Source organism: Gekko japonicus, unplaced genomic scaffold (assembly GCF_001447785.1).
Source record: "Gekko japonicus isolate JY-2015 unplaced genomic scaffold, Gekko_japonicus_V1.1 scaffold286, whole genome shotgun sequence".
NCBI lineage: Eukaryota > Metazoa > Chordata > Lepidosauria > Squamata > Gekkonidae > Gekko > Gekko japonicus.
This window is the reverse complement of record NW_015172559.1, coordinates 1,127,624-1,144,617: the sequence shown is the minus strand read 5'-3', so window position 1 is coordinate 1,144,617 and position 16,994 is coordinate 1,127,624. Positions and strand designations below refer to the sequence as shown.

The 16,994-nt window shown below is 43.7% G+C and overlaps 1 protein-coding gene across 1 annotated transcript in view; it reads right to left on the bottom strand.

Annotated features, from left to right (window-relative positions):
* Window positions 1-405: 405 nt before the first annotated feature.
* Window positions 406-16,994, bottom strand: part of LOC107118842 (E3 ubiquitin-protein ligase parkin-like) — a gene marked incomplete at its 3' end in the record, with an annotated part of 451,727 nt that continues 435,138 nt past the window's right edge. The window contains exon 6 of the mRNA XM_015421222.1: window positions 406-542. Coding sequence (XP_015276708.1) covers window positions 406-542 — 137 coding nt within the window. The remainder of the gene's footprint in view (window positions 543-16,994) is intronic.

Below are 16,994 nucleotides of genomic sequence, written 5' to 3'. Positions count from 1 at the left end.
ACTTTTCCTATTAGTACTGGAAGATAGGCCAACGAAGTTAACAACTTATTTGACTCTAGAGAAGAGATGTGGAGGTCATTCTTCCCCCCCCTCCTGCCTGCAGTTTATAGCTATCATCATTTAACACTCGATGTTGATGAAATACTAATGTGAAAAAATGTATGCATATGCTTGTAACAGAAATGCCCTTTAGTACCAAGTCCTAATGCTGCACAGGCGGCACAGAGCTGGAAGGCTTTTTCCCAAAACCAATTGACAGTTCATCAAAAGAAGCCAATGCTAAGACAAATCATAATTCCATGAATTCATCTGAAACGAGTGACAGAAAGATATTTGTTTTTAAGCCTGTAATTTCTTTTCCCATTTTGAGCCCAGTAATATGAAAGCTAATGCTAAATGACTTACCCACACAAGGCAGGGAGTAGCCAAGGACAGGATCATGGACAAACTGGCGATCATTCAGCATAGTCACACAGTATAAATGAAAGCAGTCCAGGCAAATGACATGGCGATGTATGCACTGAAATACCAATACGGGACTCCTGGGGGGAAAAATGAACAATGGAGATGCAGGTTGCCTTTAGTTTGTATGCCACTATGGTTTCATATAAACGAATGCTATACGGTTTGTTTCATACACAGTGTTTCAGACATGGGATGCCACAGTATCTGCCTGAGCAGCTTAAATTCCAAGGTTAGGGATGCTCTGAATTTCCAGTGAACCTGTTTGACTCTCGAACTTACGTTGTTCAACACCGGCAATCAGGCTGTGAACCTATCAGGGATATGTTTGGACCACATCAAGCAACCTGAATGATTGCTGAACAAGCCTGCAGCTGTCTGATGGTCAGAAGTTAACTCATAACTGATTGGGGGATTAGCTGGGGTGGTTCTGGCCCTATACAGCAAAATACATAGTGAAGTTGAAAAAGGGAGAGGAGGAAAAGTCCACCACCACCCCCAGTTGGGCAGGGACAAAAGTAACGCTTCTAAGCTCCCCACTGCAAAGGAGAGAGGAGAAAATCCTCATTTCTCTTCTTTCCACTGTAGTCAAAGCCAACAGTTTGGGATGGGGAGAAGACAAGGGAGATGGACTGGGCTTCTGATCCCCCCAGTTATATTTGCTACATTTCAGCAAGTGCGGAAGGCAGCAGAGTTTACAGGATGGGAGATGAGTAAAACCCAGCCTTCAGCTGATAGTCGAGGAGTCAGGTCCCCCAACCTAAAAATCTTTGCTGGATGCAGAGCAAACATTCCCAGGAGGAGATCAAAACTGCTAGCTGGCAGGTGTTCAAACATCCCTATAGTCGAGGAGTCAGGTCCTCATCCCCCAACCTAAAAATCTTTGCTGGATACAGAGCAAAAGTTCCCAGGAGGAGATCAAAACTTAACAGCTAGCTGGCAGGTGTTCAAACATCCCTATCTGAAGCCTGTTTCTAAGGCATATGATCAACAACTATGCAAGAATACTATGCAGGCAGGATGTCACTAAGGATTAGGGCTGGAATGAAAGTAAGGCGGAGTGGGCAGAGGTCAGGGCAGAAGAGGGAATGCACTCTTCCCATCAGAACACTTGCAGCTGCATTCTGCACCAGTTGCATTTTCTGGATCAACCTCAAGGGAAGCCCCGCATAGAGCGAATGTGTCATAATGTTGTCACTGTCATAAAGTAAATAGCCAATATTCTGAGAAATGCCATTGTGGATTTTTCTTCCTTCTTTTCATGAGACTTATCAGCCATTCAAAAATTGGGCCCAAGTATAAACTACTTGTATATCAGTGCCTAAACTAAGATCCTTATTACATTTGAAACCCCACTTATTTCAGTAGGATTCCAGTTCTCTTCTGCAGAGACAAAGGTTTTATACACACCTGAGAGTTCCCCATTCTAATCATAAGGCTTTCCCACACTAGGGAAGCCCCTGTATTCAAACTTGCACACATTCTTTAGAGCTGCCATTTGACAGTCATCAATTGTAAAGCAAATATACAGTTCATTAACACAAGAGATTTAATGTAGGATTCCTTGCAAATTGTAAAGTTTCAACTTGTGTTATTCAAAAATACTAATACCTTTATATGGGCTACCCAGTTCCTATTACCAATGATTACCCTAATAACATCTGCAAGTCCTTAAAGAAATGTTTTAAAATCTTCCACTTGAGCCTTTGCAAATTATTTAAAATCTTCTATCTAATCTCAAAATGCTAGGCTGAAGAGAAAAGAAACAACTCTTTGACTGTAGGAGGAATACAAATGACATATGTAACGGATATTCTGATTAATGCACATACTATATATGAATACATAATCTTCTTTCAAAATATGCAGTTAAAGCCTTCTGTGCTGCACACGTCAAGGTAGTATGTTGGTAGCATTAAAAGATAATCTCAGTGTTTTAAGAGATTTTGATGAATAAAGCAGCTTAGAAGCCGAATTAAATAAAACCTCCCCATTACTAATCCTTATTAGTTGACCACTTGCTGTTCTGAATATAACAAAAATTATGTCTGAAAAGAGATAGGCAGCAGGAAGAACATGCTCAGCAGATCTCAGCCAACCATAGTTATGCTTACTTCCCAAAGAACCAGGAGAGCCATATAAATGCTTGTGGGCAATTGTGTCACACAGGGGTTCCATTACATTTCTCACACTCATTATTTTTTAAAAAAATGCTTCAAAACTTTCATCATCAATTCACTTCACATTTTCTCTTTACTGACAGTTGGCTAAAAGTGATAAAATCTTGTTTCGTAAGAACGTTATCAGCAGATGACTTCCTCAATCTCTTGTCATGGTGGACCTGCCCAGCCATCAAGCCTTTAGGATAGAGGGGTGTGTGTGTGTGTGTGTGTCTAGGGGCCCATGGTAGGGCTGTCAAGTGGGGGCAGGGGGGCGGGGAAACCCCCGCTTTGGAGGCCCGATTTCTGCCGTGGCGGAATCAGGCCCCAGGGGGAACTCCGCCCCCTGAAGCTGCGTCACCAGAGGTGGGCGTGTGCGCGCCACCAGCACGTCACCGTAAGTGGCGTGCTACGTTGCTCACGTTGGGTTTCCCCCCCGACGATCTGGGCCATGCCCCCAACGTGAGCAATGTAGCACGTCACTTCCTGTGATGTGCTGGTGGCGCGCGTGCGCTTTGTGTGCGCATGCACGCGTCGACGAGGAGCTCTCGGAGCCCAGCGAGGCTCCCCCGCCGGACAAGGTAAGACCACTTGGCATCCCTAGCCCATGGTGGCTGTCAGCAATCTTGGTTCTGCCTAGCACTGTTACAGTGCAATCCTAAAAACTCTTTCCTGTGAATAGGTCACACTGAGTAGACTTGAGTAGGATTCTGAGTAGACCCACTTAGGACTGCAAAATCCAAAAGTCATCACTTCTAGCTGTTCACTGTTTCCTGGAAGCACAGAGCTACCACTTTACCTTGGCAAACAAAATGGAGAGTCACAATTTAACCTACAAGCGCTCCACACTTTACCAGGCTGGACACTGTGATGGAAAGTATTATTTATTCTGCACATTCTCCCACCCACACCTCCTCCAGCTGAGAAACAGCAAAGCACTGATAATACTAGTCAGATGTGCTGCTACAGAATCCTGCCTAAATGGAGAAAGATATGAAGACTGATCTTGTTTAGATAAGAGCCCCACTGGGAAATAAATTGTTTGAGTATATCTCAAAATCTTGTGACAGGTGTTATTAATGTATTGAGAGTCAGTTTAGTGGCCAGGAATGTAAGACACTTTTTAGCATAAGGAATTATTTGCAGACACAATACAGGATTGAAAGATACATCTTTCACTTCCTTTTTAGGAAAACCTTGGACTAGCTCTTTTGATCCATTAGTCCTTAGTCTTCAGTTCTAAGGGTGGAAATGACCAAGCAATCTAAGGTTAAACAGAATGCCACATCTCAGTCTTTTCATTTAAAATAAGAAAGCTGACATCACCATTTTGAAACACTTCTGATGCACCTAAAGCCTGCAGATATTTGTAAAGAAAGAAAAAATAGTGGTTGGACCTGTGTAAATCCCCGGGGTCATTTGTAGGTGACAATTGGATTTTTCTCACCTCTCTATCAAATACCTTAACCAAATAACAATAAAAAGAGGGACATGTCTATATGCCTGACTGTCATGGATTACGTACAATGAGGCAGAAATAGGCACATAGAGCTTGTTTCTGTGGAATAAATAAATAAATGCACTGCTGTTCATCGTTCGCCCAAGAGGGCTGTATTTATTATAAAATACCCATGAGCCTCCCATTAACGTATTTTTATTGGTTTTAGAAATCTTCCTCTAGCTTCAAAAGCCTTCCAAATAAGCACCATAAAATCATTTTCAATTTTGGATGGATCTCTATACTGGTCCAAAACAATTTTATCTGTTAACATCCACAGGAGGTTACTAAGCATATTCCAAAATGAGAAACACCACTGGAAATAGATTTGAAAATGAACAAATATAAGCAAACTTTGGAGAAACAAACAAGTTAAGTTCACTCCCATAACCCTGTCATTGCATTTAGTACTGTCAAACCCTATTTGGGAGAATTAAATGGAGGGCTCACTCTCCCATGCTTTCCATAGAGAAGCAGAGCTAGGAGGATAATGACAGCCAAAGTTCATATCTCGGTTTCATTACACTTATGATACCCACGGCTACCATTTTACATAGACCCATTTCCTGCTTCATCTCTTCATCACAATTTCCTCATTATGAAGGAACAACCTCAGAGGTGGCTGTCAAGTGAACTTTTCAGTACCTCCCTCATGGAACAACTCCGTGGATTGAATCCTACAATTTGCTAGTCAAACTCTGCTCACAAACGTGAACTTTTGTGCCTTTCCCTTCCACTCTACCCCCTCCTGCTAAAGTGCTAGGATCTGGAACTTCTGACCCCCCCCACACACACACACACACTGTCTTTCTATATAAGAATAGTATATTCATATTTTGCATCTTACCAGTATCTTCAATGAATGAAGTGGATGACAGACAACCAACTCCCATCTTGCTGTACCCCAACCAGGACCCAAGTGGTGGGGATCCCCCACCAACAGTAGGTGCTTCCCATCTCTGCTTACCTCTGCTCAGTGGTGGCAGAAAAATAAGTGGGGAAACGGTGGGAACAGGCAGCATCTTGACACACTGATGTTCATCCTTGTGCATCTAGAATTTTCATCAGTGTATCACCAGCAAAATTGTAGCATTTCAGCAAAACTCTATAGCGTTTTGCCCAAAGGCTAGATTATTCCTGTTGATGTACTGACACAAGTTCTGGGCACATACGGAGTGACACCAGCGCATCGCCGGCAACATCCTTACATCACCGGTAAGCCTCCCTATCTGGTGAGTCCCACACTGGTGGCCAGCTTCGTGCTTGCAACCCTAGTTAATAGCCCTAAATTAATCAGGGCTCTTTTTGTAGAAAAAGCCCAGCAGGAACTCATTAGCATAATAGGCCACACCCAACAGCAGGAACTCATTAGTATATTAGGCCACACCACTGACAGCACAGCTCATTAGCACATTAGGCTGCACCCCCATGTTACCAGAAGTGTGGTTATCCAGCCACACCCACCTTTTGCTTGTTATTCTGTTTACCTTGTTTGTTACCAGAACTGTGGTTTGTTACCAGAAGTGTGGTTATCCAGCCACACCCACCTTTTGCTTGTTATTCTGTTTACCTTATTTGTTGTCAAAACCCAGGGCTTTTTTGTAGCAGGAACTCCTTTGCATGTTAGGCCACACACCCCTAATGTAGCCAATCCTAATGAGTTTCTGCTGTTGGGTGTGGCCTATTATGCTAATGAGTTCCTGCTGGGTGTGGCCAACTTGCTAGCCAGCCGGAACTCCGTTCCTGTGCGTTCCTGCCCAAAAATAGCCCTGGCCCTAATCCCCTTCTTCCCACCCCGCCAATGGAAAAGGGAGCAGGGCTTTAGCTCCCACATCTTCCTTTTGGTCCTCACATCCATGGCCACCAAGCAACAGTGCTTTATTTAGAGAAGAAGTGCTGCTTAGATTATGTATACCAGTGGCCTGGAAAAAAACCTCCCTCCATTTCAAGATGTGTGGGAGCTAGTTGAAGTCAATTCATGATTAATACAGGCATTCTACTCACGTGGGGCATATTCTTCTGCACTGTTCTAACTTCTGGGCTAAGAACCTGGGTAATCTAAGTTTTCAGACAGTACCTTAACCTCAAAGATACCACCAGGGTGAATTTGTTCCTCCAGCTGTACTTTTTTTTGGCAGAAGTGATTCGACAACTTTGCCCCCTTAGGACATTGCTACCTGTACAAGTAGTCAACAGTGTCCAAAAAGAAAACAAAAAAGCACCTTTACAAAATAACCCCATCCATGCAGTAAAGCAACAACAAACAAAAGTGAGTTTATTAAGCAAACAGTGATCCAGGGAACCATTTCTAAGTCCTCCGGAGAGATACAGACATCATGGAAAATATGTAACTCACCTCATAGAGAAGTATATGTGGAGTAGAAAAATACCCCAAGATACAAAATAAATAAATATTACAGGGCTCTACTGGTAGCAGGAGCTCCTTTGCATATTAGGCCACACACCCCCTAGTGTAGCCAATCCTCCAAGAGCTTACAGTAGCCCCAGTAAGAAGAGCTCTGTAAGGTCTTGGAGGATTGGCTACACTAGGGGGTGTGTGGCCTAATATGCAAAGGAGCTCCTGCTACCAGTAGAGCCCTGAATATTAATTTTAGATGTTTTAGCTATCAGGTTGATTTCCTGTAGTCACCTAGCTGCAAGGAAACTGATAGTTAGGAATAGGTAAGAGAGTCAAGCTACAGACAAGAGAATATTTAGCTCTCCTTACCTGACATTCATTTGCACTTAAGAACCATGCACAGGGTTGCCAACCTCCAGGTTTTGGCTGCAGATCTCCCGGGATTACAACTGATCTCCAGGCAACAGAGATCAGTTCTTCTGGAGACAATGGCCGCTTTTGAAAGATGGACTGTATGGCACTATACCCCAGTGAAGTCCCTCCCCTCATCCAATCCCACCCTCCTCAGACTCCACCCTTAAAATCTCCAGGTATTTCCCAACTCAGAGCTGGCAACCCTACCCACACACCCATGTATCACTTTCTATACGATTGGGGCAAACCTGGGTTTAAGTACATGGATTTATAGTACACATATAGTTGGAAACTCAAATGACACCAGCGCAGAGGGGGAAAAACACAATGGTAAGGGAATTCCAAACATGAAGCTGCAATAGAAGACACAGCAGGATGGATATCTGCAGCTTTATGACTGCAATCAACCACTGGGAATGACTTAACTAACCCCTGTGTCTAGCCAGGGACCCCATCAAAGCCAGGATAGCAGGCACTATCAGAGCTGTTGAACCCACAACAGCCAAAGCTGGACTGAAGCTCTTTATGGAAGTGAATGTCTGCAGCTATAGTAGTGGCCCAAAGTCTACAGGCACTCACAGCTGGATCTCATCCAGCATCCTGCAAAGCCTCCCAATGGATCTAGGACGCCAGATGCCACAATGACATCATGGTCAGCAGAGAGGCCTTGGGCAACCAGATGTTCACTCCACCATCTGAGCTGTACTTCTGCCTAGGCTTTCCATCTTCTCTGTTCTTGGGGTCCTGAGGTAGGGTTGCCAGCCTCCTGGTCTGGGTGGGGGTTCCCCCACTTTTGTGGGCCCCTCACCATCCACAAATACCTTGAAACATTGCATAATGATGTCACCTGGCAGTGACATCACCACGCTGCCGACACTGTGCAGCGATTCTCTAGTTTTTGGGCAGAACTTTATGGTAAATTTGGGTTCAAACCATAGAATTTTGCCTAAAAACTAGAGTGTCACCACATGATGTTGGCAGCACGATGACATCACTTCTGGGTGATATCATTGCAGTGCATGTGCAAAGCGCATACGGCAAAGAACTCCTGGAGAGGACGTTCAACCACCCCCACCAGCAGAACGGTTAGACCTGGCAATCCTATCCTGGGGGCAACTGTGGGATCCCTGGCAACAGGGAACTCTCCTTTATGGGTTCCTTTATGGGTTCTGGTGGTGTCTCCTGCTCCTGAGCCTCCTGGACGTCTGGTGTGCTAGCCCCAGATGGTCACGACCAGGGGTCTTGTTGTAGAAAAAGAGCTGCCGGAGCTCATTAGCATAACTCATTAGCATAACTTATTTGCATATGCCACGCCCCCTGACATCACCGGAAGTGACAGAAGGCCACACCCCCTGACATCACCGGAAGTGTGTCAGAAGGCCCGGCTACTTACCCTCCTGCTTCATCCTCATTCCCAAACGGAATGAGGATCGAAGCAGAGGGCGGGGTAAAGAAGGGGGCGGGGCTTCACCACGTGACCGCCCCGCCCCCTAGAGGTTCTCTTCCGGAGCTCCGTACCTGAGAGCTCCCCCCCGACTAGAGCCCTGGTCACGACTCCCCTAATGGTTCCTGGGGGACAAGACACCTCATATTTAGTCATGGTTTTGCCCTACATGGGATTTACCACCATGGTGTCCTCATCTGATAATGAATTGTCAGGCCCAATCCTACCAACTTCTCCTCCAAACAGAAAGAAAGCTCCCCCCCCCCAATCTGCAGCTTTGATTCAACCGTCTGTGAAGATTTTATAGATACAATGGGCAATATTTTTGTACTGCTTACTTATGGGATGTAGGTTTGGGCCTGAAGTTATTTTACTGAAAATCTTTGAGATCCAGGTCAAACATGAAGGGGGGGGGTCACATGACCTTGCACCCTGAAGCAATTCAGAATGCAGCAAGGAAAATTTCCACACATGAAAAGCTAGCATGTTACAGAAGCAGACTATGCTATACTTCTTTCTCTTTAGGTGCTAGCTTTCCACATGCAGGGGGCTTTCACTATGAAGATGATTCAGAAATGTGATTTCCCAACTGCATTCTGAAGTTTTACACTTCTATGAAGAATTACAATCTTCTCTTTCTAAAAGTTCAAATCCATTCTGATATTTCAAATATCACAGGAATCTAAAGTTAATTGTTCAAAATGACATCCAAATTCTGTGCAGAGGGAGATTCAAAATGATATATATGATGTTCCTTTATTTTTCATTCCTGTCCTGAGGTAATATGCTCAGAATATAGGGTTGCCAAATCGAAATTGGCCGGGCCCCCAGCGTCCGATGTCACTTCCGGGTGACGTGGGGGTGGGGTTTCCCCGGGCCCCGATTCCGCGGGAGCGGGAATCGGGGCTCGAAACCGGGGGGAATTCTGCACCCCGGGGGCATTTGGCAGCCCTATCAGAATATATACTTCAAAATAATCCTGTACTGAGACTACTTCAGAGTAAACAAACCAAGGAACACATCCTAAATCCATAAAAACAGACATCATGTGAACTACCCTATTCTGAGATTGTTATACAGTAATCCTTCTAAAATAGTATTTATAATTTTTTAAAACATGTTTGGCTTTTTTACTGTCTTGACACATTATCATAAATTGAAAAGGCTAAACTGCTGTAAGGTAACCTATATTTGCTTGCAGTGCTCTTTTCAAAGGAAAAAAAATGCTATCATACTTATCCACAGCCATTCAGGAAATGCATGGAACTATAGCCAGTACTGAACTAAAATTATATATGACCTACCCTTTTCTTTCTTGTGTCTACAGTTACAAAATACAGGGCAATAGGGTGACAATATGCAGAGGAAGACGGCAAAGAGAGAGAACGTCAGCAGTTGTAGCTTCTCACCCTTGGATGACAAGCTGTGACTGTAAAAATTCCATCTTGCACTAAGAGAAAAAGTGCAGGAGCTCTGTCCTCCTTTGCTCATGGGTCACTATCATGGCCTGGCCCTGGGGCATGCAGGGCTTTTTCTATTAATGAGGTCCAATCCCAAAGCTATGGAAGATCTGATTTAGCAGACTGATACAAGTGTTGAAAAACATGGGGGAAGACAAGGAGCTTTGGGGGAGTCTACAGCATGGTGTAGTGCCAGTGTGGTGTAGCAGTTAAAGTGTCAGACTAGGGTTGCGGTCACACGAGCCAGATAAACCAGGGGGAAGCGAGGCTATTCCCTCTGGAGGAATTTTACCCGCAGTTGCACAATCACACAGTCCTTTGAAGCTGCGGGGGGTAGCCCGCCACTGTGTAATCAGATGCAACCGCAGGTGAGTCGGGTGTTGTTTTTTTGCCATTTGTTTCCGATTCACTTAAATGTGGAATCGATGAATTGCATCTCAGCACTGAGGGCTCCCTATGGAGTGTGCAATGATGCGTATACTGAGAAGGGGGGGGGGAAACAAGAGCACGGAGTCAGGATGGCCCGATCAGACCATCCCGACGCCATGAGAGCGCGCTGGAGCAATCAGACAGGGGAAAGTCCATCTGTGGCCCATAGCGACCCATTTTCTACCGGACTTTCCCCGGTGTCTTTTTACTCCACTTCTATGGTGAAGCAAAACGGGTTGCCAATGGCTGTGGGGTGCTTCCCAGATGTTCGTGTTTGATCGCGCTCTTTAAATCTGCCCAGCATTCACGCCTATGGCGGGGCGAATTGTGTTGGGTGCGCGACCTTAGGATCTGGGAGAACCAGGTTCGAAATCCATGGAAGCTTGCTGGATGACCTGGACCAGTCAACACACTCTCAGGGTAACCTATCTCACAGGGCTGTTGTGAGAATAAAATGGAGGAGAGGAAAGTAACGTAAGCTATCTTGGGGGGGAAAGATGGGGTATAAATGAAGTAAACAGACTCCATATCGCTGACTCAGAATCTCTGATGGACACACTGTGGGACTGATTGGACAGGAAGGATTGAAACTATTAAAGTGCCCTTTCTTTAATCTTAAAACTCTTCTCTAGATGCTTAGAACAACATAATTGACATTATCACACTTTTCCAGAATAGACAAGTGTTATTCCCTTTCTCTACATGATGGACACATAGGCATCTCATGTGCAGAGACAACTGAAAGGAGACAGCCCTAAACATTTATTCCTCAACACAGTGCCCTGCAATGAGGAAACAGCTGATCTTCTCACAGGAGGTTAATTTATATAATCAACCCCCAACTACCAAAACAATAGCATGCAAGGACCACCACAAGATGATAACGAGAACTGCTTGTGTAATATTGTTTTCTATTCCAGTTACAATCATTGTCATGAGAATGAATTATTATTTTACAGCATTCTTTTCTTGTTACCATCTTTGTCACAAGTACAAGGTACAGAATATTAATTCCTCTCATAATACCCTTTTGGATTTTATGTCACTTATCGATTCAGTTTCTCTCCTTATAGACTCCCAATGCCGCATTCAAAGAATGTACAGTAGGGTGGCCAGCCAGACCAGCAGTTTAAAACATCAGGACAATACCATTCATCCATAATTAATAGGCTTGGTGAACCGTGGTGTCTTGTAATGCAATCCAAAGTTTGGTATCTTCAGATACTAGGACTGTTACAACAGAAATAGAACTAGGGCAAATACCAGAACAAAAAGTAACATCATGACACTTGGAAATTAAAAAGATCCCTGTGGTTTTACCGTAGAGGTTTTTAAAATTCCTAGAGTGTCAATGACATCACTTCATTTTTCAAATCAAGAAGTGACTTCCTTAGAAGTCTCTGCCTCCCCATGGTCCCTGGGATTGCTATCTGAATGCTCACATCCCTACTCTCCAGCCATCTGTTAAGTTGGGAAAAAAATATTCATTTTGGAGATCTCACTCACTGAAATAAATAGGTCTTGTGCTTAACTTTGGGTGGGTTACACCCCAATTTATTTCAGGTTTAGGATGACTTAAAACACTACAGTCCCTTTTAAATGTTAATTCATTCATTTTAATGAAAATTTCCTTGATCTCAAATTATAAAATATTTGGTTCTTGGCATTTACATTTGTTTTAAAATCTCTGGAGCATGAGGTGCAACAACAGTTCATTACACTTAATTATATTTACATTGATGACATGCATATTTCTTGCTAGTTTGATTTGCAAAAAAAATATGGCTTGTAATTATCACCTTTAAAAAATCTTTCTAAACTATTTTCTAAGGGATATGAACCCAATTTCATTCCCTCAAATAAACAAACTGGATTTTATTGTAATTTGCAGCTGCTTTGCACCGAGTAATACCATTAGCTGATTTCTAGAATGGATTACTCTTTGCACCAGGTAAATATTCCTCTTGCAGAGCTAATGGCCTTGTGGTGGTCCTGGATCCAGCTCTTTTTTGGTTTGTATTCCCCAATAACTGTTATTGGCCCTGGTCCCTTATTGGGTTGCTATGTGTGTTTTTCCATTTTAGAGTTGCCAGATCCCCCCTGGCCACCAGTGGGGGCTGACTCCAGTTACAGGGTTTTTTGAATTATTTTATGTATACTTTATTGTAAATGCTGTTCAAAATGTTTTAATGTTTTAATGTTCACCTCCATGGGGACCCTAGTTGGGTAGAAAGGCAGCACAGAAATGCTTAAAATAAACAAAATATATAATAAACTCTGTCGTTGGCAAATAGATTGGATTTGGTGCAATAAGAACAGGTCTTCCCTACTTTCTCCACTCCCCTCAGCAGCCTTTTCTGACCCTGAGAAAGCTGATTCCTAGGGTTGCAGGTCTCACATGGAATTATAGCCACATGGGTCATTGGGCTGCTGTGAAGAGTGAGCAAGAACATCACCTTGTTCCTTGTTCATCAGCAAAGCCCCACTGACAGAAGGGACAGAACAGGTGATTTCATCCTCTTACCCCTCCCTATTAGTTCCATAACCCCAAGAATAAACTTTGCTAGGGCTGGCAAGGACTGCTGGGACATAGCAAAATGGGGAAGATCCACAACTTCAGTCAGCAAAGCCCCACTGACAGAAGAGACAGGACAGGTGATTTCATCCCCTTACCCCTCCTATTAGTTCCATAACCCCAGGAATAAACTTTGCTAGGGATGGCAAGGACTGCTGGGTCACAGCAAAATGGGGAAGATCCACAACTTCAGCACCTCTTGCTGTCAGATCACCGGATCCATTCCACTGTGTCAGATTGTTTACTTGCAAAGAGGTGGCCCAAGCTTCTGTTTATAGTGTCAGATAGCCTCATCTACCCCTTTGTAGTTTGGTGGAACATCCATCCATGCCATGGTCTGTTTTTTCCCCCACTCTTCTTGCAGAAATCTTTGCATACAGGTGTATAGAAAAAGTCTTTTCTAAAATCCTTCCTGCCAGGGCCAGATGGCCTTAGCTGGTAACACTACTGTGTGATTTCTGTCACCTGTGCAGATGGCCTGCCCACTCTCTCACTACTGGGTAAATGGCCATACCTGGTGGTGATGGAAGGGGGGGTATAACTGCAATAATCCATATGGGAAAAAGGAGTTCCTCTCTGGAGACAAAGAGTTCTTTGGACTGGCTGCTTGTTGGTACCATGGGGTTCCTTTTCAAGATCCCCTGGTGAGACCTTGGACTATTTCATCTGATACCTCTAAAAGCCTGGTAACTATGGAATACCTCTATTGTGCAGTTAGAGATGAACAAGCTATAGATATCATTTGTTTTCTTATCTTTTGCTAGTCTCATGTTATATGCATGCTTGTGCACTGAATAAAGATAATATATAATCAATATTATCTGGACTTGTTCCTCTGTTGCAACCTGATTTCTAAGACTGAATCTTGTGTCTAAGCCATTCACCTAAGGAGGCTACCACTGTGTTAATTAATTGTTTGCAGCCCTGGTACAGAGCTGGTAAAGTTGGTAAGTCCTATAAATCAAGCAGGAGTTTGGGGTCTCTGCTCCTGATCTTTGGTGGGGACCTTTTGTGTAAGAGATCCTGGTGGCAGACTACTGGTAAACCCTGGAGAGTGTACAGACATTCTCCTAGGGTTTGTTTAATTGTTGCTGAATGCTTGCCTTCTCTCCCATCCCTGGACTGGGGTGAGAGAGAAAACTTTGACAACAGGTACTAACCAATGCACAAAGAGGAATTCAGGAACAAAGAGAGGAAAATATGATCCAATAGAAACACAAATAAAAGCAATTAGATGCTTTTTAAAAAGCAGGGTGACTGTCAGGATGAGACTGGTGGGTGGTTTGCCTCACCTAGGATTCATTTTTTTTAAACAGGCATTTGTGACTTGACTGTTTTCACGTAAAGAACGAGAGGTTGGGTTTTGAATGAAAGCCGCCTTGTTAAAAAGCAATCAATGTCGATAGGTGTACTCCACAGTTTTTGTTTCAATGATGCAAACTTTACCCCTTGACCCATGCAGCTAATCCCAGTCAAGATTCCCCCAATGCAGCATGAATTTTTCAAGGTTTCTGTCAGCAATAAAAAAGATGGTCATGATGTATGGCTTATGGGCTGTTAAACCTGAAAAAATTGAATAAAAAGCTGGAGGGAGGGAAGTTTTCAGATACAGCATAAATTCTCCACATAAAAATACATCTTGGCTTATATGTTCCTGATACGACCAAAAGACAGACACTTAGCAAACAGTCCATATAAAAGATTCCCCATTCATTTCTTTGAAGCTTCATTTGGAAATAATACAGCCCTTGCTGGCAAAGGCAGGCTACAAGGAACAACAATGTAGATATGGCCTACATTGTATAATGAAATCAACAGCATGAATGCTGGATGTTCAGCATGTTAACTGAGGCCACAAATCCATGCCCTCACAGATACGATAGCCTCCAAGAACCAGGAGACACACATGCCAGCAAGGGGAGATGTATGAAATCCAGAACAGGAAGCTGGGGAGGGAGGGCTGGAAAATCGCACAGGAACTGAAAGACTCAAGCTGTCCAACCCCCCCCCCCACTCTATTTTCCACTGACACGATACTTGCCAACAGTTGTTGTGGCTGTTTTCAGTCTGAAAATGTCTTACTATTTCTGAGTAATTATATGATAGTATCTGGGGTAAAATTGCTGTGTGTTTAATTTTGTATTTAGAGGATATGACGTTTGGTGCCACACCCGTGCCAACAGTATGTGACGTTTGTGCCCTGAAAAGGGGGTAAGTACATGCAAAGGGTAATATAATAATGCACAGACCAATGCCAGAACTGTAGCCAGAAAGACCAATCTGAAGTAATGGCAAAACAGATGCCCCATCCATCCTCAAACTGAATAATATCAGAATCAGATCAAAGAGCAGCTATCCATTTATCTATGAACACTACAGCTAAGCACACTATGAGTGACCCACCCCGAAGGTTCTGGCTGCCCACCCTTGGGGAGCCACTAGCTGAATGCCAACAGAGCTTTTTCTTCACAGTGAATACTGCTATGTTGCTTCTGAGAGGCACAACATAGAATCTCACCCAGGGGTTTTTCAAACCTGCTGCTCAGACCTTTAAGCCTTTCCCTTCAACTTACTAAAGCATCCCTCTTTTCATGTTTGCTCTAGTTATTTATACAGACACCTTTTATAGTAAAAGGTCATTCACTTTACTGAGGCATAGATATTTCAAAGGCAGAAAGCCTATCTGTGATTGTCAGGGCTGACATTCCTGTTTTAAGAAAAGAAAACACCTTCAGATAACATCAACAGGGTGAGCCGTGCAGCAGTGCAATTAAAAACACTCTCCCTTTCTGAAATTTTATGACAAGATTATTAAACTTTTAGTTGTTAGCGGAAGGAATTAATATTTAAATTCAATATGTGAATCACATTAAAATATCATCAGAATTTCAGTACTGAACAATCAGTGTATCAGGCTGAACTGTGTAGTACACTCAAGATATTTTAATCTAAAGGATATAGAGGCTTAACCCTGGGGAGGAAAACTAACGTATTCCTGAGGATTGAAAAGTCGCTATTTTGAATATTGAAAGCCAGGCTGTTTTTGACTGTTTACATACAGGGTCGTGCAACCAACAATAATTTCAGCAAACAGAAAGCGACAGCATCCTTTCCTTCCCATGAGGCGGAAAAGCTTGCAGGGCTCCTTTGTGCCCTTGTTTAATCTGTGACACTGCAATTAGAATTTGTCACTCTAGGAGCTACATCTGATGTTACAGCCTGAAGCACAGCTGAACCAAAATAAACAATCTGCTCCATTCTGCTTAGACTAACAGGACAGTGATGTAGGCTCAAGCACAACAGAAATTGCAAAATGAGATGCTGTACAACTCTCTCTCTCACTCACACACACACTGATATTCAAATGAGAACGGAAACAACCACTTCAAACCATTTTTAGAACCAGTCAGTCAATTTAGGCTGCCATCCTAAACACACTTGCTAGGGATCAGTTCCCAGCTGGGGTTGCCAACCTCCAGGTGGTAGCCTGGAGATCTCCTGGGATTTTGACTGATCTCCAGGCGACAGGAATGAGTCCTCCTGGAGAAAACAGCTGCTTTGGAAGGCAGACTCTCTGGCATCACACCTTTCTGAAATCCCTCCTCTTCCCAAACCCTCCCGTCCCGAGGCACCCCCCCCCAAATCTCCAGGAATTTCCCAACAAACAGCTGGCAACCCTAATTCCCCCTGAACTCAATGGGATTTATTTCTGAGTATACAAATTTAAGATTGCACTGTAAATGATCTGGAGTTTACATATCTGATATCCCTTCTTGGATTAATCTTTGAAATCTGCAAACATGGCATCACTGGATTTTGGGCAAACTCTATGGTTTTGAAGGGGAAAAAAATAGAGTTGTTTTGGCCAAAAACTAGAGCATCACCTCTGACATCCCCGACACAATGATGTCACTTCCAGGTGATGTCATAGCTGCGTGTGTGCTTCTAGTGTGTGCCAGAAGATCCCGGAGAAGAGCCTGGATCCCCCCGCCGGCAGCTTGGTAGGGCCTGGCAACCTTTCTTCACTGCACTGGCATAACTTGAAGGGGGGTGGAGGTGTTCATAAACACAATGACTGTGTTTATGAGCTGAATATTTCCTAACTTGTGAAGGCGTGGATGGTGAGGCATATGGTAAGGCCCATAGTGAGGCAGAGCAGCACCACAAATGCTTGGCCCATCCCCTCTAGCAGGA